The sequence below is a fragment of the Hetaerina americana genome, unplaced genomic scaffold (assembly GCF_022747635.1).
Source record: "Hetaerina americana unplaced genomic scaffold, ioHetAmer1.1.p SCAF_6, whole genome shotgun sequence".
In the NCBI taxonomy this organism is placed as follows: Eukaryota; Metazoa; Arthropoda; class Insecta; order Odonata; family Calopterygidae; genus Hetaerina; species Hetaerina americana.
In genome coordinates, this window is record NW_027287205.1 from 56,852,505 (window position 1) to 56,879,949 (window position 27,445).

Below are 27,445 nucleotides of genomic sequence, written 5' to 3' on the forward strand. Positions count from 1 at the left end.
AAAGCAACTGAATTTTACATAAGTCTTTATGACACAAACAAAAACAATAAACTTTTACTTTTCATGTGGCTGCATTCAATAAAATAAAGCCTCTCACTGAGACACTGCAATAACACACACAACTCTGAAGAAAGAACCAAGACAATGCTCAGATACACTTGAGCATTTCCCTTAGACTGAAATTTATAAAAGAAAGTATTGAATTTTTTAAATTTGAGAACGAGGCTTGTAACGAGATGAAAGGAATACATTCTGTTGCTATTTCCCAAATATATTCCCATCTTTCTTCAAAGATATTAAATGAAGACTTCACTACTTTTTATATAATTAACAAAACCAAAAAATATAATTCATATAAATATTTGGTTTAAAAGAATGAGATTCTTAGCTGAAATAAATTACCAGCAAAATAAAATTGCAAATCAATGCCTCAACAGTGGCAATGAAAAATCATTAGTAAAATGCATATCACCTGAGGAACACCATCTTCTTTAGCAGCATCGACCATATTGTCTAACAATTGCAATAGAGAGCCTGCAGCAATTACATGGCAGTTGACCAAGTCGGCTAAGAACCTCAAAGCATAACGTGCTGCATCCCACTTACAACTCTTCAGATTGTCTTTGAAGCTGCGGACCATATACTCCATAAACTAAAATAACACATACTATGTCAGTTTTGCATAAAAATAATTGAAACAAAATTTGTATGGTTCAAAATTGTGGGTGTACTAACCTCACCACCAAAGTTGTAATTCTTTGCATTTAAGAGACCAACCAATGTTGTATAGATTGTACATTTTTCTGGCATTTTTGTTGCACAATCTGATAATATTCTCAAAATTTTATTCCTAAAACTTGCCAAATCTGCCTCTAGGACACTAGCTAGGCCCTCCAAGTTACTCTCTAGAGAAGATGTGCTCTGAAAAAAGAAAAATAATGTTTATCTCATTTAGACAACTAAGAGAAATGGATACAAAACATGATGCATATTTATGCAACCATAATGATCCCCCCCCTCGATTTTTTCACATAAAAATACTACCTAAGAGCACTAAAAGCAACAAAGAATTACAATTTACACCTGATGACCTTTAACAAATATTTTGTGAAACATACGAGGGAAATTTCCTGGGTAGTAATAATAGCAAGCAACTCATTTCAATTTATGAAATAAAGTAAGAACACCACCAAATACCTAAGTTTTCCATCCTTATAGGATGATTTTTACTTCAATTTCCTTTGAAATACCAAAAACCTGAGCCCCAGGTTTGATAAATATATTCAATTGATATGTTATTGATTTAAAACAATAAAGATGACAAAAGAAATGCCTCAAGGTTGCAACTGCATTAATCTCATATGAAACATAATGCGGAGGTGTTTGGAAACATTCATTTGATTCAAATCACTAAGGAAATAATGGGCCCCATTATTTTCAACAATATGCCCCACCCCTGCTTATTTACAACAATATGCAATAGCTGCATATGCTATGACAGGAAAATGATAACAATTTGATGTAATTGCCAAGCTCCACTGACAGGGGTGTAAAAAACGTTGAAATTGACTATGGCTCTCTACAGTTACCATATCACTAATACGGGATACTAACAACACACAAATCAATTTTCTGATTTATCAAAATCTTTTAAGCATTTATCGCCTTTTCTTGAAAATAGGATTTTCTACTTAGGCTTTTACTGCCAGGCGCCACTGATTAGGCATTATAAAATAAACGCAAAAGAACTTTACAAAATGGTCACCATATTGTTGTGCAAAATATTCAGATTCTCTTAAAACAAATAATATCTTAAACTTAACACTGTCACACTCATATACATTAAAATATCAATAATGTCATGCATCAAATAAAGTTTGAACAGGAGCTGAAATTGTTAGGAGAAGTCTTACCTTTTCACCAACTCGAATTATCAATGACTCCAAACGGTCTTCTATTTCTTGGTTTTCTGAGACGCGACGCCTCTTCTTATATGCTCTCTCTGCAATAGAAATGACATCATAAGTACTGCTATCATCATACTGTGATACATCAAATCACCCAATAAAAACAAAATTCACACTAAGAAAATGTACCACGTACAATTGAAACGCAGGTTATACACACACATCCTTAGCAAAACAAAAAAGGAAAAAGATGTGATCTTTAGTCATAGCACAACCAACTGTGGGAACGATAGCATAAACTAACGAAATCAAATCCAATATGCACCAACCTGTATAATACTATTTATCACTACGATTGAACAAATAAAAATGAACACAACAAATCCATATAATGAAAGAAAATAGAAATGGTAAAAAATAATCTTTACACCTGCACATAAAAATTCAACTTTTGTAGACAATCACTGTATGATCGTTAAATGTACAAAATAGCTTCACTACTGTAATGCATTGATTATTAACAATAATAGCAAAAAGTATGCAGTGTCAGGTTCATTCACGCTTCTACAATGCTGAAATTACCGTTTACTTGTACTATGTTAAAAGCAATAATGACAAGCCCAAAATCAAAAAGACCTAGACAGTTAGGAGTGTTTGAAATCTTCCAAACAAAAACTTTCTCTAGAAGAAATGGAGAGGAAGAAAGAAAACAACAAACAGTGCACACCTACGGTACAAATACACTAATATCTTAATACTGAGTGCATGAAGTCCAGAAATACACTAAAATTATGTGCAAGATAACCTTTCACATTTACAAAACTGAACTAAATCCGAAGTCCGGAATACTCTGGCGTTTCTTTACTAAAAATATGATGCAAAATTAATTGAACTTTTAAAAACCACACGAGTAAAATGTTTAAAGGAATATTTTGTTTGGGTCCACCAGTATGCTTTAAGCCGGTGTTTGGTCCGTGTAAAAACTACACAATCATTAGGTATTTGCTCGAATTATGACCATAAAATGATTTAACTTTCCTTCATTTTCCATGCAAGAAATTAGGATAAATTTTAAAATGTTAGATGGAAATAATTTTTCTGGCAAAAGTACACACATTAAAGAGCGAGAAATGCTTTTCACAATATTTCTCAAGGAATATTTTCCAACTGCAATGTAGTTTCGCATCAACACTAAGAGAAAATGTTTTGGTAAAATACTCTATCACCAAATGGTAAAGAAATGCAGTTTTTCAATTGATATGATGGGATTTACTAAAGCTATTCGACGGAAAGCCAAATGCTAGAGAATTACTACCAATAAATCATCAGTCTTATACATATCAAAACATTACCATATCCGTCATCTTCCTCATGAGGCCTTCTTCGACTCATTTTCTAAGAAATGCAACCAAGTAGTCACGCAATAATACAACAAACAACTCTTGCCAAAACACTTCCCACATCGACGACCCTAACATCAACGGAGACGATCCAAACGAAGATAATAATGCGCAACATCCGGTGTTTTCATCCTCTGAAGAAACTGCCCTCTATAACTTGTAAAATGAAGTTCAAAACACAACCTGATCGAGATCATGAATTCATTTTTGTCAGAATGTGTGGAAAATGAAAATTGTCTAGCTATAATTTCAGCTGTAAGATGAGTTGACATCATGAAGAAGTTTTATAACCCGATAACTGATGGGAGGGCCGAGAACGTGGACTTAACGAAACGTCTCTACAGGTATGAAAAAATTAAATAGACATAAGTGAAGAACATGTTCAAAACTGGATAACATTTTCTCGATAAGAATTTTATAAACGAGGGTGAAATGAGTAACTTAATTGTTAGGAATTCATGGAATGTTGTTAATACCACTCTTAAAAATCTTTGTTACGTTATTTTGTATTTTTTGTTTATCATATCTCTAGGCAAAGTGTGAAGTCTGCTCCCAGCTCCTTATTATTTTATCGCTGAGAGTAATTAATGCTCTACGTGACATTTCTTTTTTCCGCTTAGGACAATATCAGAGGCCGTGCGCTACCTAGATGATCAGCAAGGAAAGGCAAAAACATGTGCAGATTTATTCCTACCTCATATGGAAACTCATCGAGCCAGGTTAAGAGAATATTGCGAGAGGTTGATTTTTTCTGATCCAGTAGGCTATGGGAGGAAAGGAGAGGAGTTGCTTTGGAGAAAAGCTTATTATGAGGCTCTGACTTCTGCCAAAAGGCTGAGGAAGGCAAGTGATTCTTTCATTCAAGGACATGTGACTTTGTATTATATTAATAAATTTTTGTTGAAACTAAAATAGTAGTTTATTTTTTTTTCAAACATTATATTTGGTCTGTAATTTACATAGACTATGAATCAAACATTTAATTAGGAGGGAAATGATAGATTCAAACGTATGTTGAAATCATTCATTTGCATTGGCGAGTAGGTATTGGCAATAGTTTGAAATTTAATTAATTGGAAATCTTTCTCTCCATTTACGGAGCCCTGATTTGATTTTTGATGTGTTATAAATACCATACCTCTTATATGCAATCTGTAGGGTAATGCCTGGAGCGTGGAAGATATTGCTTATCTACAGAAGCATTTGTCAGCAGGAGTAGGAAACTATCATCACTTAATTTTTCGGATGCAAATAGAGTATAAATTGGACCTCCGAGGGATCATCGATTTTCCATTGGTTGTGGATGTTGGAGGACTATCCAAAGGTAGGCCTAATTGAATGACAGTTGATGTAGTTGAGGTACCTATTGAATGAGATAAATTCATTTGCAGTTGTGGTCAGTGTAAGACTTGCTTATAGTCCCTTACATCTCTTATTAGAAGATTTGATCGTTCGTAGATAGGGTGTTTTCATTATTACACATTTTTCAGGAGAGTTCATAATATTTGTTTTAGATAAATTTTCAATAAAAAGTCATTATTTACATTAGTATGAAATTATGAAAAGTTGATGTGTGTACTTGCTTTATATGTGTGTTGTAATTGCATGATTATCTGCCGAGTGGTGGAAAACAATGTACAAGAGATTCTGGGGATTGAAAGGGGACTAATACAGTTTTTGCACCATGTACCAAAATGAGGGGCATTGTGTTACCTCATCATAAGTAATTTTTTTTGTTTCTCCTGCTATCTTAGTGGATTTGACATGGTTTTACACATCCTCTATGGGGAGTAATTTAGATGTGTTTTATTAATTTATTTGACGAGAATAACCATTTCACACAAAGAAAGGCAAAGAACATATTGGTTCCACAATTAAAAAAAACATTTTCAAACGTTACAAATCATACAAAGTTACATACTCATTATTGAGAATTTTGATTTGCAATGTATGAAAGACATCATAAGGTATATAGGTATGCAAACATGCCGAGTTAGGTTAATTAATATTGACAAAATATCAATATTAAATAATATTAAAATTAAAAAATGGAAACAATATTAGTAATATAGCAGTTGTTATGGGCCAGATGATGGTACAAAATGATAAATTTTTGTAGTAGTTATTAACTAGACCTTGTGGTATCGATTAAGAAAATTTTCCCAATGGTCATTACGGACAAATTATTGACATGTACAAGTATCCACCTAGCGGTAAATAGCATTCTATTTCTTTCATAGATTTTATATTTTAATTAAATATGATTACATTATTTTTGTGTTCCCAGTGATAAGCTTTTACTCTGCAATCAAAGAGCCAGGATGCAGAAATACATTAATTCAATGAATCAATGTGTTTTTAATTTAAATTTACTGGCAACTACTGAAATTAGTTGGCCTTGTCAATTTATCTTTGCCACTATTTATTGTTGGATCATTAGCTATAAAAATATTTGTGTTCTCAGTGATGAACTTTTACTTTGCAATCAAAGATCCAGAATGCAGAAATACATTGTTGCGAAAAATCAGTTTGTTTTTAATTTCATTTTACTGTTACCCACTGAAATTAAATGGCCTTGTCAATTTAGCTTTGCCTCTATTTACTGTTGTATCATTAGCGATAAAAATTTATTGCATAATGGGATTTAATGCTGTTTAATTAATGGTCAAAATTAAGTTATTTCTTCTAATGAAAATGTATATCCTTTGCTACCTTAAAATTTAAACAGAATACGTACCATGTTTTTTCCATTTTTTAATATATTGTTTTTTTCAGGGAAGTCATCTGTGGGGAAACTGCCTGAAGTTAGTGGTATGGAATGGGCAAGGCAGGCTGTTCATCGATGTTTGGTATATCTTGGGGATCTTAGCAGGTACCTATCAGATCTTCATCCTTGCTGGGATGTAACGCTTTCCACCAGATACTATTTTCAGGTATGCGGATCTTATAATCCTTTCTATAATTTTATGAGTAAATATATATTTATTAGATTGGAGGTAACCAACTATTGGAGTGAATAAAAATGTGTAGGGAGGCCCTAAAGAATTAAAATTCCATTAAGGTCCAGAGCGCATCAAAATATTTAAAATAAAATGGCTTGGTTTAATCGGGGGCAGATTGTTAGGCACCAGTGAAGGTGTGGAGCCCATCTCCCTTCTTCCTTAAGTCAATGTTATGCTGGCTGTTTTCACAAATAACTTTGTAAAAGAATAATCTCAAGAGTACTTGTACTCATAATGATCCAAAGGCCTGTCCTTGCCCATTCTATTACTTGATTGAATTCACAGATTCTCTGCAACTATAAATGTCATCTAGAAATATTCTCCTGAGGGAGGAATTTTTGTATTCATTAAATAAATGTGACAATCATTTTCATTGTCTTGTTAGGGCGAGGAAGGATAAGAATCACACTGTCCCACATATTTTAGCTCAATATTCTTGAATCGTGAAATTCTTGGTGTAGAATTCTTAGGCCCATGGAGTGTTTGTAGTGCATCCATGGTTTTCCCTGGAACAGGAAGTTTTTTTTTGCAGTTATTGATGTTATATGTTATTTGAGATACATTATTAATATTCGAGAACTACCCAACTCTCCACTGGTGAAATTTTTGGCCGATGAGTTAGGTTTTATGATAGTTTATTTCTTCCAAATGCACGGAAAAGAAAATTGCTTTGTCATTTGTTTAACTTTGAGAAATAGTTCTAATCACCAAAGAGTGCTAATTTAGGATAAAAATGTTTTCTTGTTTCTCATAAGTGTTTATACATCAGCTGTGATATGTTTAATTTACTAAATGTGTCAAATAATTATTTGTCCATCTCTAAATTATACCTGCCGTACTCTTGCTGATTTATTTTGTTGACTGACTGCTAAGTTTTCTATTGATTCTTAAATGAATTTGTAATATGTACATGAGCAGTAAAGAACATCACACAGTTAAATATTTTCACAAATATCGTAAAATTTGCATATATTTAGTGAAAAATTCGTGTGGAAAAGTTGATTTGTTTCCTTGTAGAAATGAAGTATATTGAAGTTCATTGTTTACTTTTATAGGCCCTGAATTTCAACCCTGAAGTGGGTATGCCGCATAATCAACTTGGGACATTAGCTGCAACTCAAAATCATAGTGTTGATGCCAGCTACCATTATATGAGATGGTAATTATTTTTTATCCATATTAATTAGCAGTAATGGGAGAAGCAGGTTTTTTTGCAATTAATAAAATCTGGTATTGAAAGGTATTACCATTGGCTATATGTGAATGGAGAAGAATGTATACTATGTCCTTAGTCTTTTTAGACTAAAGAAAGTGGTAGATTTGGACTAATGGATGCAGATGTAGAAATTTTGTTCATGAAAATCTGGCTTGCAAAATATTCAGGGGATATGGGAAGGGTGCTGAGAAACCTAGCATTGGCGATAACCAATTCTTAATGAAAGGCGCCTAAGTGGTTTACACTGTAACATCCTAGCCAATTGATGGTGTGCCAGTTGATCTCCACATAGAACCGCGATAAGGGTTTGAGATATCACTGAAAAGTCCTGCAACCTCCAAAATTTAATTCTTGGGGTGGGAAATGAGGACATAAGGCACTCCACCATCCTAATCCCTTTGTAGTGTGGTCTATCGTAATTTTAATAGAAGAGTAGCTGATGGCCTCTGCTGACTCATTGGTTTGGGAGATAATTGGGAGGTTGGAGAAAATTAAATCCTAAATTCATGTTTAAATAAGTGCTGATGTTATAATACCCCAGATTATTTGGCTTAGTTTTCATTCAAGTAGTAGTAGTAGTATTTGGGGGAGGCAACCGACAGCTGAGGTCATTTGCGCCATTAGGGATGGACAGGAAAGGATGAAGGGTGGAGAAAAACCCGGAGTCGGAATTAGCCTACTCTTTACGAAAGGCACCAAGGGGTCCGCAGCTTAATGTCCCATCCGACGGACGGTGTACTCGCTCAAGGCGCCCTCCACAAAGCATCTCAAGTAGGGATCGAGAGACCACTGAAAAATATTCAACACTGCCGGGATTTGAACTCAGGCCCTCAGGGTGGGAAGCCAGTGTGATAGCTACTGCACCATCTCAATCCCCTTTTTCATTCAAGTTCTGTGAAAAAATGATACATGTTTGAGGTTGCAAAGACATGCGCTGACCTCCTTGGCTTAAGTCTTCGAATAATACTTTGTTTCCTTTAAATGTTTGGACTTTTGAGACCTCACCTTTAAAAATTATAATCAAAATGGAAAAATTAAAATTTCAAATGTAAACTATTATCTCATAGTTGTTGTGACCTTCTGTGATATAGAATTTATTATCTTCATGCTGCATCACCAATTCCTCTTTATAACAACAATAATGAGTTAATCAATTTTTCAATGCGCCATATTATGATGGTATCTTTTCACTTTATTTTTTTTAGCCTGGTGTGTCCTCAGTCATTTGAAGGTGCAGAAGGAAATTTGCAAAGAATGTTGGAAAAGAATAATGCTTGGCTAGATGCTCACTTGTTGAAGTTGGCGGAGAACCTGTCCCAAGGAGAAAATCAACCAACTGTGAGCCACGAAGATCAGATTCATTGCTGTGTGGCAAGATTTCTTAATCTCATTGGTGCATGGTTCTTTGACAAAATGCCAGTGGTGGACATGAATCAGGTAATGATATTTTTTAATCGCATCCATCATGTTTTTTATGCATTTAAGAATTTCAGTAAAAAAGTGATTTATTTTGTACTCAAGTGTTTTACTTGAAGTTGACTTTGATGCAATACTTATTATTGCATTTATTCTGAGTATTTTTTAAATTAATATTTCACCAATTTTTCGGATGTTCTTATGTATTCTATGTACAGACCTCATTTTTTTGTAATATTTTTCTTATAACTATTGTCATTCTGCATATGGAGCATAATTTTTGAATGGCTTGAAAACTTGTTCATTGGTACAAGAGGATAAGCATAGATTGGAGGTTTTTGAAATTTGAGGGTGGATATCAGAGGTCAAGGGAAGTAAAGAATTGTCATTTTGGGTGGATTTACGGGCGGTACAAAGTATATAGAACTAAAGAAGCATGTTTTTTTGTAACTATTATGGAGTTGAAGGATATTTTGAGTCATTTCAATTTGGGTTTGTGTGTACAGTAGTATGTAGTGCCACTGTTCATCAAAAACCTACTCAACCTGTTAGAATACCAGGAAAAAGAAAACCAAAAGGTTAATTTTTCTTTTTGAACATCATTGAGTAAAATTGCTCTTATAATGCCATTTATATCATTGAATTTTTCCAATGTCGTCTCCATTCCTGAACTTAATTAAAAATTGTGGAATTTGCCATTGTAAGTCTGCCACATATATATAATTCTCAAGTAAATGATTACCATAAACCCAAAATTAGTGGTATGCCAATTGTGAAAATATTTCAGTTCATCCTCATCTGATAGTGAACTTCAAAAAGTTCTTAGTTTTTGTGATAAATGTCAGTATTTACCATAATATCAAGTAATGAATGATTGGAATGCAATACTTCACCTTTTGTTAATGGTGAAGTATATGGCTGAATATAGCTACCAGCATGTTGTTTGACAGAAATTCCATACCAGGAAGCTATTTGTTAACTTTTACAATGGTGATAATAATATTTTTATTGTTCACTGATCATGCAAAGCATGTAGGTAAGTCATCATACACAAAGAAAAGTACAAAATACAGGTAAATTTCAACTCTATGAACATGCTTGAAAAAGAACACATAAATTAGATCATGTATAAAAACCACAATACACTACAACTGCTTGCCATTTAAATATCCATTCAATGAAAAATAACTTCATTAGAGGGTTCTTGAGTTTCAATTTGAAAGAAAATTACTATACTTTAAGTTTTCTTTAGTTGATTTTACTTTTTAATGTAATTCCATGTTCAAATCTTATTTATTTCATGACTTCTGGCATGAAAGATGTTAGCAGAGGCAAATAGTACCAAAGAATTCTTGTTTCAGAGTTTCATATCTTTTCACAATTTCAGATCATAATGCTTTTTTTATTTTCTCAATTAATGTCACAAAAAGATTTCCTTCAGATTTGCATTTCACTCTTAAATGCATTTTCATTTATTTTCAAAAATTGAATAGTTAAATATCATTTTGTGTTCAAGATAATGCCACTGCTTCTTAATGGCAATCCTGAAATTTGATTTTATTACTTGCAGTTATGTCATCAAACCCTGATGGACTTTCAACAGTGCATAACGTTCTCAAAATCCAAAGAATCAGATTTAAAGATAAGTGAAGACGAAATGAATGTGGATCAGCTTTCAAATATGAGGAATGGAATGTCAGTTGCAGGAGATAAAGAAAATCCCCATTACTTAAGTGATGAAATTGTATTCAGGATGATGGTAATGCTGTTAATGTGCTTGGACAGGATGCAGAAAAATGGTAAGTTTTGGAAAATTTTCATTAAGTTTAATGCTATGGCAGTTCTTTTGCTTAGTTCCATATGAATACAAAAGATTCCTTCTGCAGAGTTTAATGTTTATTAATTCAAACAGAATCCTTTCATTTCGGGTGAATTAGTTCGCATGTAACTTAAAAGGGAATGCGATCACTTCCATTCAGCCTATAGAAAAATGTGATTAAACGTTTGTCTTTTAATGTGATATAGTCTAATATTGAATAACTTATTAGTAATAATTTACTAACAATATAAATATGAGAATTTATAGGTGCAGATTGTCTATAAGCGTGCTGTTGATGTAATTATGTTGCTATTTACTATGGTACAAATTGCTTTGGTGGAAAAAAAAAGATTTCAAGATAAAAAACGAGATATATGCTTTAAAATTCACCATTGTGGCTTTAAATGCCATTATTTTTCTTTATAAAGTCATTATTTGACATAAATAACAATGTATGTGTATAATAAATAGGAAAAGTATGTATCCAATGAAATTCCCAGTCTTTGCTCCTTAAGAGAAATGAATTTTATTTTAAATATATATCTTTCAACTGTCTAGTAATGTTCATTATTGAATTAATATGTATGTGGTTTTCAAGGAACCATCAGTATGTACCCTCCCATAGACTACAACCTTGATATGGTAGAAATGCTTGCATGCCCCAATGACCCCAAGAGCTGTGCTGGCAGGAGCAATTATAATTGCTTCTGGTAGGGCCACCCATGCCAGACAGGTCAAAGGTTAAGAGCCAGATGAAAGGTAGTCCGCAAAGCATCTGTTTCTCAGTAAGGTGGCTACAAAGGCATCTGACCCTAGAGAGGCGGCCATTGAGCGATGGTGTCACATTAAAGACACTCTAGGGGAAGGCAACGGGAAAACCAACTAAGCAATAAATCCCATGATTTTTATGATGGATCCCATAATGAAAATGAGTCCTAGCAATTACAGGACTCGGCCCATTCGGCCGTGTGCCATGCGTGGTAACAGGAAAAGCAAGGCTCTCACGGTCATCATCTCAGGAAATTCTTGCAAAGTGAAAGGGACAGCAGCCACACAGAAGAGGACCAAATTAGTTAGATTAGGAGCTTGAAATGTTTGGATGAGGTTGAGGGCAGGGTAATGAGAAAATATAAAGCAAAAGATGGAAAGAGGAAAAATAGATGTTTTAGGTCTGTACGAAGTGAGACGGAAACTGATTTGATGCAAAGAGGAAATACAGATATTTTAGGTCCATGTGAGTTGAGATGGAAGGATAGCAGGGATTACTGGAGTGATAATTATAAAGTAGTATACTGTGCAGGGGTAGAGAGCCAGCGCAGAGTGAAAATAATGTTAAACAAAAAGATAGGAAGATGCATAGTAAATATAGAGCAAGCGACTGATAGAATATTATTGGTAGAAGCAAAAGTTGAACTAATGAACTTGGTCATTGTTCAAGTCAACACACCACCTATAAGAAGTCAATAGGGTTAGAGGATATAATTGCCTGTGTTTCTGGTGGGAAACATCAGATAGAGATTGGAGATTGGATCGTGGTGGTAGGCACAGGAAGAGATTTTAATGAAGTGGAGGACTGTTTTAGGAGCGGGGAATGACTGGGGAGAAAGCACGTCAAGTTCTACCGGAGGCAGGGGTCAATCAGCTTCAAAACTTGGTTTTGACACCACCATAGGCATAGGTATGCATGGGAAATGCTGGGAGACAGCAATATATCAGTTAGACCATATTATGGTTAGGAACAGCGTGGTGCTTTCATACAGTTTACCAAGATTGCTGACTATGGAGAATGCGGACTCTTATAACAATTTAGGGTTTAAATTGTGTAGTGTATGATTCAAAAAGATAAAACAGGGAAGGCGGTTTAGGAAATGAAATGTAGAAGCATCTAGTGGATTGACGAGGAAGGAATACCAGTAGGCTGTGGAGAAAATCGTGGTGAGGGGAGGGAGCTGGGTACGAAAGAGGAAATATGGGAATATATTAAAAAGTGATGTTGAAACGTGCAAAAGACACTATCGGAACTGTTACTTGGAAAAGGATGAGGAAACCATGGATTGCGGACGAGAAGATTATGAATATAGATGAGGGAAGGAAATTGAAGAATGCAAGTACAGATTTAGGTAAAAGGAAGTTAAGAAAGTTCAATAATAAACTGAATTGGGTACAAATAGAGCTAAAGAAACCTGGTGGAAGATGCAGTGAACAGAAAGCAAAACAAAAAAGGAAAGTGCTGGGTACAGTTTGGGGGGATAATGAGATTGTTGGGAGAAACCCAAAGGTAAATGGAAAGGTGGATTCAGAGCATTTTGTAAACGTTTGTGTAAAAGTAAGGCTTCACTGCACTGAATTTTTAAAAGGCTAGAATTGGTGCAGATTGACCATGATTTTCAAAAAACATTGAAAATATTTTATGTACCTACAATTGAAAAAGTCTTGAGCAGGGATCATTCTTGCAGCAAAATTTTGAATTTTGTTTTTGTTCCAGGGTCTCAGAATGCATCAGCTGTGGTTGCCTTTACACTGGCTATGTTCTCCCTGCTGATTCAACATGTTCTTCAGTGCATCCAGGATGCCGTGCCACCACAGAGTCCAGATGAAGTCCCATCTCCAGTCAATTGGACTGATTCCAGTGAAAAAACTGTGACGGAGAATGGTGGCTCCCATCGATCTAGTACGGATGAACGAGTCAAAATGGTGAATGGAACTGGGAAACATGGGAAGTGCAAAAAGAAGAGCTCCTTGTCTAAACTCAGGAGGCGAAGAAGGAGAAGAATTAGGAAAAATAGCTCAGATTCTGATGCAAGTGATGGTAAGATGATGCTATGCTTAAAATATCTTATTTTTAAGTGAGCTGCCTGTAGGCAGGTTTTACCCGATGCTGTATGTTTCACCCTATCTGATTTATGAGCATTACATAAGCACTTGCAGTGATACTAAATAGATGTACAGAAGAAGTGTGCTATGATGAGTACTGAGGGAAATAATCAGTGAACATGTTACTTTACTTGGGGTGGGTGAAAATAGCTTTGCCTCCATTTTTATTTCATAAAGGTTGATTAAAAAGTAATACATTGGACTCTCATTTGTACATTCCTTGTTAGTACATACATTCCTTAAGGCCCCAAACCCAACAGAATAGGAATAATTATGGTTAACACATTTTGGTTACTTTTTTGTACATTCAATGACAAAGCTTAGTTAAAAGTTGTTGATGCACAAGTAGACAAGCCTGTGGTAACATCACTGTATTTTCCATCATATAGGATTCACTGGTGTACAAGATGCACCCCATTTTTTGTACTATTTTTAGGAAATGTTTTTTACAGTCTAAATGAATTGCCATAATGACTTATTTTTCTAATTTTATTTTAATTCAAGTCTATAAAAATGTAACTAGGGAAAATTGTGGTTTGGGATCTTTTCATCGCCAATCTCAAAACCCAGAACTTGAAGTCTCTTCATCAGAAATTGAGTCTTAGTGTAACAAATTGTCCTCTCTGTCATCAAGTACGTTAATAATTCAGCATTTCTTAAATGACTTTATGAATGTCTCACATTTGACAGTATTCCATGAAGTTTCAACCCATTCAGAAATCTGTGAAATGCTATGCCTTCTCTTCCTTCCTTAAGCTGTCAATTCATATTCTGTGAACTACATTCTACTGTTTTATTTCTCCTTTATTAATCGTTTAATTGGTTTATTGATGCAAGATCTAAAGATTTAAACTGGTTTGTTAGGTCACCTGGAATTAGAGCTATTTGAGTTTTCACTAGGTTGATTTAATTTTTTCACAGATTATGGTCTGTGATTCCAAAACTAATCCCATACTAGGCAGCCAGGTTTCAGGGTGCCCAGACCACACATTGTCTATCCACGACTTCATCCCCCCTGTTTCCAATTAGCCCTTAAGATGAACTTGGGAAAACACACCTGAAGGCAGTTCCTTGGGTTTTCCTTTTGAAAATCAAAAGAGACAGTTCAATGTTTTTTCTCTTGTTCACAAGTTTTAGCAATTACACTTTTTGCACCTATAGAATCTTAAGTTTTGTCCTGACATAGATTCCAGTTGAAGTTCGTTTGTTGATTTTAATACAATAGGCAATGACTTCAGTAATGAGCCATGTAAAAGTGAAAATTCTCTTTTTCCTGCTATATGCAATTTCCTGTATTTTGCACATTTTCACAATACTTTTTTCCTTCTTCTAACAAAGTAGTTGCAACCTAACATCCCACACTACAATTAGAATGACAGCTCCTCCTCAATTATGCATACTTCTTTCCTTCCTTGTTCTGCCAAACATGCCTGTTGTTTTTCCATTCCTCCCTCATTTGCCTGACATTCTCCCATTTATCACCTCTTCAACATTCCATTGCCAATCAAAATACTCTGCATCCATTTTTCTTGCCTCCTTTGGATCCTTGCCAACAATCCTCTCTCTTCCCCCACCATACCTAGTATGTAAGTAATCAGTTGCTATTTCATATATTCTCTACCCGAATCACACTTGTAACTTGCCATAGTTCAACCATGATTAGCACGCTTTACTCGTTAATGCATCAGATTTCCAAGCCCCTTCAAAAGTGTGCTAGCCATCGGAAGCTGTATCTGATTTATGAACTCTTAAACTAACACTAAATGGATATGGAGAAGAATTGTCCTATGATGAGAGCTGAATAAACAATGAGAAGTAGTCGCTAGACAGTGCATTAACTGCCTGGGGTGAATAAAGCTAGGTTTTCCTCTTTTTATTTCATAAAAGTTAATTAAACTCCAATAATTTGTGTGATACTTGCCATATCACTGTATCAACTATAAAGTAATTTGCAATTTCCTCAGTATCATGCATTTAAATGTTTAAGTTGTAATTTAGGAATTGTGGCATTGATGAAGACATTTACTTTTGTTAACTCATGACTCAACTCTCAACCCTTTAAATGCCAAAGTCACTGAGCGACGCTGACAAATTTTTCAAAAAATGCCATCATCCCTCCGGGTGAGTCTTTTCTCGATAGCTATTAAGGTAAATAGAAAATTAATGATTCTTACTTTAATGTTTTATTCTTTTTGTTGTGTGTCATATAAGTTTTATCAGCTTTCGGAAAATTAAAATAAATAATAATGTTTTAACTGAAATTTTTTGTAAATTCTGTAAATTTTTTGTTTTCCATTTCTCTTTACATAGCCCAGCAATTTTTGTATTTAATTAAGCAATTATGCTTGGCACTCGAAAGGGTTAAAATTTTAATTTTAACCAACAATTTTGTATGCATTTGTCATTTTGATTAATTTGCAGATTTTATGTCTACCTCAGGCTCATATAAGGTGTATATTTTATCTTGGAGAATTGTTAAACGAAAATAATGAAAGCAATAGCATAGTGGTCACTCAAAAGAGGTTTCTCTTAAAACAGGTAAGGCGATAGTGGCACAATGGACCAAGAGGTCTAAGTACATGGGACTCAAGTCACAGGTTCCCCACCCCAACACTCTCTCTAGCTGGACATGGATGCCAAGTTTAGTTTAAAATATTTCATTTTCAACATTAGCATGCATTTATGAGCAATTTATTCCACACATGCTAATTTGTATGAATTCTAATTTGTATCCTGAATATTAAGGTAGACTGAAATAATTAGCATGCACAAAATGGGGATTTTGATTGAACGAGTAATGCTGAAGGTAAAATTTATAGTGCTATAAATCTATGCTGAATAGAGTTATGTGTGAAATGCATCAGGAATAGTGAGGAAGATTTACTTGTATTGCAGCCATAGTGATCATCTTTTTAAAATGGATAGTTTGCAAAAGTAGCATCATACAAGGTTTTTATAAAAAGTATCAGGAACAATTTAAACAGGTGCCAAGCACCAATCATTTGCAAGCATTCATTCAGGCTAGATCATGTTTTTAGTGGACCCCTGTCGAATGACTCGGTGCAAGCGTAAAATGCAGCGAACGATTGAACAGCAGTACGCCGTCAAATTTTGTGTTGGGCTGGGGAATTTGGGTACGGAAATTTTAGACATGATTCACCAAGTGTTCAAGGATGAAAGCATGCCACAAACTGCAGTTTTTAAGTGGTACAAGCTCCTTGAAGATGGTTGGGAGAGTGGAGGACGATCCCTGCGCTGGATGGATATCGGATGTTAATATGGCAACTTTAAAGGTCTTTGCTAAACTCATCCCAAAAGTCTTGATGGATGGCCAAAAGTGTAGTCTGCTTCCAAAGACCTTCTGCGACGGCATCTTGGTGATTCCCCAACCCCCTTTTACTCCCAACTTGGCTCCAGCAGACTATTTCAATTCCCAAAAGTGAAATCCTCCCTCAAAGGACACCACCATGGGACTCTAAGTGCCGTTAAAGAAGCTTGCATGTGTGCCCTTAAGGACCTTCTGGAATCTGCCCACCACAGAGCCCTCAAGTCAGGGAAAAGCCACTGACAAAAGTGTGTCGCTGCTCAAGGGATATACTTTGAAGAATTTTGAGGCATAATAGCAATATCAGAAATCAATTTTTCCAAAATTTTTCTTGATACTATTTATGTAAACCATGTACATTATCTTTTGAGAATATTAAAAATTCTCACTTATCATAAAAGTACTGCTGACTTTCTTGAAAATATCTCTGAATGAAACGAAGATAAGTGGAAAATGGAAAACTACTTAAATTTTGTGATCTATTTTTAATAGAAAATAATTCCGCTGCATCTTGTCTCACACTGTTAATAACAATCTGTTGTGTTTTTTTCAGTTGATTCCCATGAAGGGAGCAGCAGTTCAGAGGAAGGCGACTCTGACGGAAGTGAGAGTGAGGGGCTTGAGGAAGAGGAGGAAGTTGTGCAGAGCTCAGATGATGAAGAAGAGGAAGACAGCAGTCTAGCCGTATCGGAGACATTAAAGGGAGAAGCAGAATCGAATGGGAAGGCAGAAAGTGATGCTGCGGATGAGAGGAAGGGGCCATCAGAAGATGTGTGGCGTCTTGTGTTGGATCTCCTCATGGGGAATGGTGAAGATGGGGAAGTTAGGTTTGTGGGTGCTGTCAAGGTGTGCTCTGACTGGTTAAGAGGGGATGGGTCTGTGATAAGTGCCTGTGCCAGAAGTTCACCACTCCTTCTCCAGCGTGTTATAAAACTGGCCAACCTGGTTAATGTTGATGTCTCAGTCTTGGCTGACACAGGTTAGTAAATAAATCCTAGTGTTAATTTTTAGTGGTTAATTACATTTTTCGATCACTTTAATATCAAAATTATTTTTTTGTAATTTACTTAACTGTTTTGGTAGTCAGGGTAAAATTTGCACTTTATTGTTTAATGCTAGGCAGCATGGAATTATGTCATTTCATCCTTCTAAGCATGACATTAGTTTTTATGTTCTCACATGCATTTCAACCTGGGCTCTAGGGATAGTTTGGTCAGTTCAAGTGTGATTTCTATTTGGTTCCACATATTTTTCAGGCATTTGTGAAAGTGAGCTTACCACATGGTCAGATGAGTTGTTAAAACAATTTATTTGCAATTTACACCTCTCACAAGCTATAATACGCACACAAATTGACAAAAATGTTATTTTTGTTGACTATCACTTTTTAAAAAAGGGATTTTAACAAGCACACATCTTACTTTAATTTTATTATTGATGCTCTACCATTCAAGATATATTTTGAATGGGCACAGACTAAAAAAATGCTATAATCATACATTTCTTTACCTCTTCTAACAATACAAAACCTGACATTGGACATTGCAATTAGCCGTTCTTCAATTCGGCATAGTTTATTCCTTCCTATGCCAAACTTCCATATCCTTTTTCAACCCCTCCCCTGTTTTTCTTCCCTTCTATCACATAACTCCCTCTCTCACTATGCCTAGCACTTCCTTGTTTGTTTTCTTTTCTGTCATTTCACCTTTTCCATCCTTTCCTACATCCATATTTCCAAAGCCTCCAAATCCATACTTATCATCTCGCTCCGAGGACAGTATGTCTTAAATGTATAAAAGCATGCTCCAAATCAAAGTCTTGAAGAGTCTTATCTTAACATCGTTATTCAGCATCCCTGTCATTAATTCCCTCTTCTTTGTGAAAGCTTCTTTGCCTAACACAATTATTCTCCTTATGTCACTAATCCTTCGGCACTTTTGGTCCAAAACACTTAAGGTGTGCGGAAACTGTTTTATTTGCTTTAGTTTCTGAACTCCTGTTTTAATGTTTATCTTAGCTTTCTTCTTTCTCAAAAATTGCATAGCCTTTGGGTTTCTCGGTTATTCTCATCCCATATCTGAATCACTGAATTTTTGATGTGCTCAGTGATGTCTGGAAGCCGACTGACTGGCAAATTAATGTTCAATCATTGGGAAACCTAACTGATTTAATGGCATTTAACCTACCTGACGAAAAATGGCATTGCAATGATTCCCAGGCCCAATTGCAGTCCCGACATGGCACAAGCATACTATTTCTTATTCCCAAAAGTGAAATCATCCCTCAAAGGATACTACCATGGGGCCCTTAGTCCTGTCAAAGAAGCTTGCAATACCTTAAAGGACCTTTGGGAATCTGCCCACCAGGGAGCCCTCAAGTCGTGGGAAAGCCACCGGCCAAAATGTGTCGATGCTCAAGGGATGTACTTTGAAGAATTTTTGAGGCATTGTAGCAATGTCTGAAATAAATTTATTTTTCCAAAAGTTTTCCTTATACTATTTATACAAACCATGTACATAATCTTTTGAGAATATGAAATAATCACATGTATTTTACACTCTCTTGTGACAGTTGAACTTCCATCATTAGATAATTATGTATTAAATTCTAAAATGAAATAGGATCTGATACCTTTCATGCAAATGATGTACTCAAGTTTTCTTTGGTTTGATACCAGGTGGTCTATAGCTATAGGCTGTAAATAGCCTCACCCACTGTTAAACTTAAGACGAATTAATGTACAATTTCTAAAATTTTGTAAGATAACTTGGCAGTATTAATTAGAAATTCATCATCATCTTCTATAGCAAGGGTGGCCAACCTCCTTGATAGTCCGAGCCATTTTTAAAAATTTGAAATTTTTCGCGAGCCACAATTAAATACGTATTTAAAAGGTATGCAAAAAGGTATTAAACATTTTTTTTAGATAAATTATATTTATTGAAAACATAAAAATAAAAGTACAAATTATGTGTATTGAATCTAAATATTGAAAATCAAACACATTTATTTTATTTCTCTTGAATTTTTTTTAAAAATTTGGTAAATAATTGGTGACCACTTCTCAGTAATTCTTTCAGATGATGGCTAATTAATACTGATCAGTGTTTGGATTTAACGAATTTTAAAGTGGAATAAATGATTCACATAAGTACGTTGTTCCGAATATTGAATTAATTTGACAAGCAGCCTTTTTTGATTCAGGATAATTCGATTCTGGTACAAATTTCCAAAATTCAGTAATTGGCATCGACTTATATTTTAATTGCAGAGCTTGATCTTCTTGGTACCTTTCTCCCTCCTCATCACAGAGCCAACTGACAATTGCTTCTTGCTATTCCTCATCTGACTTGAATTTCTACCCTGCAAGGTGTTTTTTGAGAGCGGGAAGCAAGTGGTAGTCGCTGGGGGCAATCTCCGGGCTGTAAGGGGGGTGGTCGATGACATCTCATCCGAATTCTTTGAGTAGGGTGGTCATTTGATGTGGAGCATGTGGACATGCATTGTCATGATGCAAACACTCCTTTCATGAGACACCTTGTTGTAAACGAGGACCTCCGACACAATATTCTGCACGGAAAAGTAGCCACTCTCTTCATTAAGGCCTTCCTTTAACTCGTGAAGGGTAATTCTCCAGTTATTGCACACCATCTTGTCAATTGGAGCTGCTGTTGATTCTGGCAAACTCGGCCGCTCTGACCGCTCCGAATCGTGGACGTTTTCCTGGCTATCAAAAAACTCCCTGCACTGCTTCTGCACATTTTTGATGTCCATACACTTCTCCCTGTACACTTCCACTAAATGGCAATGAATTAATATCGGAAAAGATCCATGATATCTGTCGATTCGTCAGGGGCTAAGCTGAGTGCAATACAGTTCTTCAAATCATTTAAAAAATTATATTCAAGAGATGTGTTAATTGCTGTTTTGCGTTGTTCGGTTGTGTGTCCCGAGATGGGAATTTGTGAAACAACTTTGTGCATTGCTGCATAATATGGATCTAAAACTTTGAAGTACATCTTCCAAGTTTTTTTTGATAAACTCTCCCTCTCCATACAGGCGTTTGGCACGAGCAATATTCCAGGCAATGACAAAACTGGTTTCAGCCACATTATTTGCTTGATTGCTAAAGGTCGCCAAAATTTACTGTTGTTTATTTAAATTTGACTTTAAAGAAACAAGTGTATCTCTTCTTAATTTGGAATTTGGTGGATACTGATTATAAAACTGAGGATGATTGGTTTCGTAATGTTGACGTCAATTGCTAGCTTTATAATTTTTGACCTTAGATTTACAAATGACACATAATGCTTTTCCATTATGGCCAATAAAAAAGAAATTCTCTTGCCACTCTTTATTAAAACTCTATTTTCTTGCTTGTATTTTTTTTTGTTCTCTGTCAACATAGTTTTAAAAGAACTGGAAATAAATAAAGAAATTTAGAAAATACAAGTTTTGTGTTTTTATAACAATAAAAACACGTGTTACATACTGTGAAACAAATTATAGTTAACTTACCAAAAATTTCAAATTACAAATTATATCGGTAGCAAGAGTGATACAAATTGTTTACTCCAGAGCACTATGTCAACTGTCTGTTGCAATGAAAGTTTAAAAATTCAAAATCAGTTCAGAGTCTGTCGATTATGTCACTGTTTATGTTCATTCACACAGTTTTCGATGAGTCATATAATTCTTCACTTGGACAGATATGAAATTTGTTACAACGTTGCACTTAGTCTTTCATATTTGTTGTCAGTGATTTAAAAGGCATTTTGAAACACGTACAGAACGATAGTAATTTTTTTGAAATATAATAACACAAAAATGAAAAGGGAACTCGGGAGTTTATCAAGAGCCACAAATTTTCCTTCAAAGAGCCGCAGGTTGGCCCCCCCTGTTCTATAACCTTTTTGTTGCAGCCTTAATATATCTCTCCTATGCTGTTCGTTTCAAATCCTTATTTGTTTGACTCTCATGGTACTTTTTATGTAATCCAGAAACTTCTTTCTTAGCCTTAAGTTTCCTCTTTTTCTCAGTACTTTTCCCTCCCTTATATTTTCAAGAATGTTGTTATGCCGCAGAACTTTTCCAACAAATTTAAATTTCCTTTTCTCCATGTCTATCATAAATTCCTTTCCGCTTTAATTCATCTTGGTTCTTCTATGTTGCTTTTCATGTCTATCCATCTCATTCCTGTTATCCTTCTCCAAATCTACATTTCTATTGCTTCCAACCAAGACTTTTCCATCTTTCCCAATCTCCAAGTTTCATACCAGACCATACCAAGTTTCAGACCATATAACTATATACTCCAAATGAACCTTTTTGCTGAAAATTTTATAATTTCATGTGTTTGTTTCCAAAAAGTTTTTTTTTATTTTTCATGTACCTTCGTTGCCAAGGCTATCCTTAATTTCATTGGTGCCTCTGTTATCTGTTATAATTATACTCCCAAGGTGGCAGACGTCTTCTACTTTGCTTATCAGTGATTCCCCTATCTTTAAATTTACCCGGGTTTCTGTCCTGTTTCTAGAACTGTCATAGCTTTGGTGTTCTTCACATTTATTTTTAGTTTTCATTTTGTTAAAGCTGTGGACAAGATTGTGAGCATTCTATTTATATTTTTGTCTGATTCTGCTGAGGTTGTGGTGTCATCTGCAAACCTGTTTCGTTGTATCTTTCTTCCATTCATCTTTATTCTATTATTCTTTCCTTCAGTTTCTCTATAGCCTCTTTAAAATATAAGCTACCTATATATTTAAAATGCTATTATTGGAAATTAGGGTCTTAGTAGCATGTAATGGTCCTAAAAATTGCATTGCTCATAAGAATTGTCTTAATTCATCCAATTGTTGCACATTTGAATTTTCGTGTTTTTATGAGGATTGATTCTGTTGGTGAGTGAATATTAATTTGGATAACAAAGTATTCATTGTTACTTCACCTTATGTGACCAATTTACCTCATTACTAAGTGCTGATTTAAAATTATGGTGTTACTTATCTTTTAGGCTCTGATGGGATTGAGCATTTCAAGTTACAAGACATAAGAGAAATTTCTGAAAAAGTACCACTGCCAGAGGATGTTTTGCTTAAGGGTATTCCAATATTCAAGGGAATGCAAGATACCTTGGACTGGGATTATCTGAGGCATCACAGCATGAATTCCCTTGAAGAGGTAAGTTTAAATCTTTTTTCATATTTTATAAAATAAATAATGACAAAAAGTTAAAGCCATTATGTGGTTTTCCAGAAAGAGAAAGGCTAAGTTAAATGGTAACTAACGTAGGTGGGCAAAAACTATAGTGGGTGGAAAACTGCTAAAGTGGTTTTCAGGATCATCAGCGAGAGGATGGAGAGCAGGGTAAATGATAACTAAGGGGAATACCAATTTGGGTTCAGGAAAGGGAGAGGCAGGCATGATGTTATTATGAGAAAAACAAAATTTGCACTTTTTCACAGATTTATTTGTAATGTACGAGTACAAAGTATTTCAGTTCATAGAACCATCTTCAGGTACAAGACAAGATTCAACTTGTGATACATCATATTTATACCTGTTTGAGGAAGGGGGGTGAAGAAAAGAGTTGAGGAGTAAGTTAGGTGGGGACAAAGAGGGGAAAATGGAAAACCCAAAGAAACAGGGAAACTAAAGAAATTGAGAGGCTTGGGATGAAAAAAATGATGCCTTAGTAGTAATTAGATCACTAATCGAGAGGGATGCAGAATACAACCAGGATATATTTTGCTCATTTTGTAGATTTTGAGAAAGCATTGTATGGAGTGAATTGAGTGAAATTGAGCTTTGAATGTATTGCTGAAAAAAGTAGCATATTGGTGGGACAGGAGCCTTATCCGCATCGTGTACATGTCACGAACTGCTCATGTGGGGATGGGAAATGGAGAGTCAGGATGGGCAGTGTTAGGAAGAGGGGTAAGACATCTGTGGAGGAAATGGCAAAAGAGACATGGAAAGAACTGAGGATAGAAAAATAAAGTCTGAGGGAAATTCATGAAATCATTTGGTTTTGATGATGACCAAGCTTTAGTTTGTCATTCAGCCAAAATGTTGCAAGTATTGCTGAGTGGATTGGAAATGCAGTTTGATAGATATAGGATGAGAATTAATGTAAACAAAACAATGGTTATGTGATTTTCCAGACCTAGAAAGGCTAAGTTGTATGTTAAAATAGGAAGGCAAAAACTAGAGCTGGTGGAACATTTCACATATCTCGGAAGATTTTTGGACCAAAATGGTCAAAGTAGTGGGTACCACTAGAGAAGAATTGCATTAGGCAAAGAAGCTTTCACTAGGAGAAAGGAATTGATGTGTGGGGCGTTGAATAAGAATGTGAAGAAATGTTCGTTAAAACTTCGATATGGAGTGTAGTTATGTATGGCAAGGAAACATGTCCATTAAAGCAAACTCTTAGGCATTGGAGGAGTATAATCTGGTGCTTTTCTGGTATATAAGCTTTATGAAGTTTTCCTGGGTATTCCACTGGGTAAGGGGTTCCATGTTGGCTGACGTATCGAAGCTCGGCTTGTGCATCGTCCCCACTTTATACATGAGTCCAGCTCATCAGCTCCGAAGACGATGCTTGGGTCAAACTTCGAAACGTCAGCCAACATGGAACCCCTCACCCAGTGGAAAACCCGAGAAAACATCATGAAGTAGATTGGAGGCTTTTGAAATGGTGGGTGTAGAGAAGGATGGAAAAGGTGAAGTAGACAGAAAGGACAACAAATGAGGAAGTTCTGGGTATGGTGAGGGAGGAGAGAGGCTTGTTGGGAGAAATCATTATGAGCCTGGAAAAGTGGTTGCAAAGCATATTGATTGGCAATGGGATGTGGAAAGGCTGTAACAGAGGTGAGATTTTTTGGTAAAAAAGGGAGGGGCAGGAGTAGGATTGGGACATTGGACAGGAGGAAAGGATGACAAAAATAAATGGAGATAAAGAGGGGGTTCTTGTAGAGTAGGATTTTGGGTTGTGTTTTTTTTTAGGAGAGGCAAGTAAATTGTCTCTGTACCATTTGTTAGCTTTTGTCCATCCAAAACCTACCTTAACCAGTACAATACCTGTAATAATCTTAGTTGTGTGTATTATGCCATAGTCCAGGTTAAAGCCAATGCTTTAAGCACATAGCAGTTCACTTTAGATCAGGTTGCATTTCCTGGTGTTTCTTATGTTTTTAAGTCATTAGTTTACGTCTTGGAGTTATGTAATGGGAACTCTCCTTTGGTGGATTAGTTTTTTACTTGCTAACAGTAACCATATATTTTTGTACTTAGGATCACCCTTCAAATTCTGGCTTTCTTTAATAATCTACAAATAATCAGGTGAAGCCAACCAGTGAAACCAATCTTGTAATAAATCAAAATCTAGTGGAAAAGTATTACAATGTGTTCTTATAATGTTCCAATTCCACCATGTCACTCCTAAAACTTGGCAAAATATTCTGGTTCTCTTTGTTGTTTTTGAGGTTTTGCTTCTTGGAGAACTCTCTTAGGATTTCCCATGAGACTATTCGGGGCAATTCTCTTTCGCTATTATCTTCAGGTGGGTCTGACCATTATAGTGAATATTGTAAGTTGAATACTTAGCCATGGTATGGAGGTATGCGAGTGTAAAGGAAAGGTGTTAATGAAAATGGGAAGAAAGCAGGAAATGGAATAATGGATTTCTAAGAAATAAGAGGGTAATATAAGGAATATGGAATGGCTCATGGTATTGAATATTGAGCTTACACTCACTCTCAAGAATGGAATTAATTGGTAAATGAAATGTATTGTCATGATGAGTAAATAGGATTTGAATTTTTATGATGATAGAAGGGGAAAGAGTGATGATATAAGGTACTATGGGGTGTTTTTTGTTCTATCGCTTTCCTTTTGGCACTGGCAACTAAATTGCTTTGAGCATAAAAATTATTATTTATCAAATATTTTCAGGCCATCATTCGTGCTCACAAATTGGTGAACTTTGCTCATTATCTGTCGGCCATTAAGGATACTGCAGTTACTTATGATGCTGAACGAAGGAAATTTTTGATTGAACTCAATGTACCTGAAACTGAAGAGAGCAAATCAACAGAGCTGAGTGAAACTAAGGTAAGGAGTTCAAGTTTTATTTTATTTTGAAAGTCAATATGATCATCCTTTATCCATAGGCAAATGAATGATGCAGTAGCTGCTTTAAAAATATCGTGCATAAATCTTTAAATGAGTCCTTCTAAATGGTGGGGTTTGGAGGCATGCAGGCACAAGACACTCCTTTTTGGTTATGAGATTATTCAAAATTTAGATTTGATATAAATTTGTAAATCTGTAATTTGTGCTGGAGAACTCTTCCCAGTATTAAATAATGATTTGAAATCCTAATATTTTGCAAAAATTGTAGAATTGTTGGGGGTGGTTCCCTTGTATCCCACGAGCAGATACACATATGACCCAAATGATGTGATAATAAAAGCTGGAGGGAAAATAGGAAAAGGTATCTAGAGTAACATTGATTTTCATCAATAGTTTATTCTGTTAGATAGCTTTCTTAGCTTGCAACACTCCACGTGCTGTCTTTCTCCCGTTTATGCTGTTGATGGTGATTCTGTTTACTAATTATAAATAGTTATCATCTTGTTTTGAGAGATGGTTGAGGCTGTTGCTCTGTGGAAACTCATTTGCAAAGCACAAGAAACAATCAAAGACTTTGCGTTTCCTGTGGAAATGCAAATTCTTTGATTTATTCTTTGTGTTTTATCATCTTATTCTTGAACTTCCATTATTTTGGCTTGATCCATTATTTTTATATTCAGCATCAGCCAAACATATTATACAGAATGTGAAAGAATACCCCAGTTTAAAAAGCAAATAGTTAGCATAATGATATAATGTTTTTATTTTCATGAAAACATGTCTTCCCGTGATACTTTTGGAGTTATTAGTCCTTAAAGTTTCAACATTTTCAAATTTATCAATACAAGTGGAAAACAGTGCCTCAAATTAATGTTTTTGGCATTTGTTAGTGAGTTTTCATTCGTTAAAGCTATCTCTCTTTATTAATTACTAAAGAACCAGTTGTATTTTAAATTTAAAATAAGTTAAAAAAGAATATATATTCTTTAATACTAATTTCTTGCATGTATTGATAATATATAATACCCGATTGATATTCACAAGTAATAAATATTATTGCTTTGCAAGCACCTAAAAACTTTCTTTGCAGCAGTGAGTCAGGGTTCACAATTTGCCATCAATATAGTCGCATTTTATAAATTATCTTTCAGCAATGCAAGTAACGTTTTTAATCATATATGCAATAATTATATCAATGTTGCTTTTATTTATGATGACTCAAAAATTAGATAAATGCTCTGTTGTGAGCAGGTTAGTTGGGCATTTATTTTGGTATTACTGTAGAAGAAATAGTAATGTTGTTTTACTTCTGACTCTTTAAAGTTGCTAGTGTAATTTTGGCTAGACTAGT

General features: G+C 35.1%; 2 protein-coding genes across 2 annotated transcripts in view; one reads left to right on the forward strand and one right to left on the reverse strand.

Moving 5' to 3' along the window:
* Positions 1-3,389, reverse strand: part of Cbp80 (Nuclear cap-binding protein subunit 1) — a 52,682-nt gene extending 49,293 nt beyond the window's left edge. Inside the window, exons 1-4 of the mRNA XM_071594171.1 lie at positions 3,260-3,389; positions 1,914-2,002; positions 736-921; positions 473-652 (exon numbers count right to left, since the gene is read on the reverse strand). Coding sequence (XP_071450272.1) covers positions 473-652; positions 736-921; positions 1,914-2,002; positions 3,260-3,299 — 495 coding nt within the window. The 5' untranslated portion in view covers positions 3,300-3,389. The remainder of the gene's footprint in view (positions 1-472; positions 653-735; positions 922-1,913; positions 2,003-3,259) is intronic.
* A 96-nt stretch (positions 3,390-3,485) lies between these two features.
* The window catches only part of Smg5 (Smg5 nonsense mediated mRNA decay factor), a 315,083-nt gene continuing 291,123 nt past the window's right edge, over positions 3,486-27,445 (forward strand). The window contains exons 1-11 of the mRNA XM_071594232.1: positions 3,486-3,651; positions 3,928-4,150; positions 4,466-4,631; positions 6,083-6,240; positions 7,365-7,468; positions 8,731-8,962; positions 10,512-10,740; positions 13,246-13,569; positions 17,513-17,938; positions 22,973-23,139; positions 25,915-26,073. Coding sequence (XP_071450333.1) covers positions 3,581-3,651; positions 3,928-4,150; positions 4,466-4,631; positions 6,083-6,240; positions 7,365-7,468; positions 8,731-8,962; positions 10,512-10,740; positions 13,246-13,569; positions 17,513-17,938; positions 22,973-23,139; positions 25,915-26,073 — 2,259 coding nt within the window. The 5' untranslated portion in view covers positions 3,486-3,580. The remainder of the gene's footprint in view (positions 3,652-3,927; positions 4,151-4,465; positions 4,632-6,082; positions 6,241-7,364; positions 7,469-8,730; positions 8,963-10,511; positions 10,741-13,245; positions 13,570-17,512; positions 17,939-22,972; positions 23,140-25,914; positions 26,074-27,445) is intronic.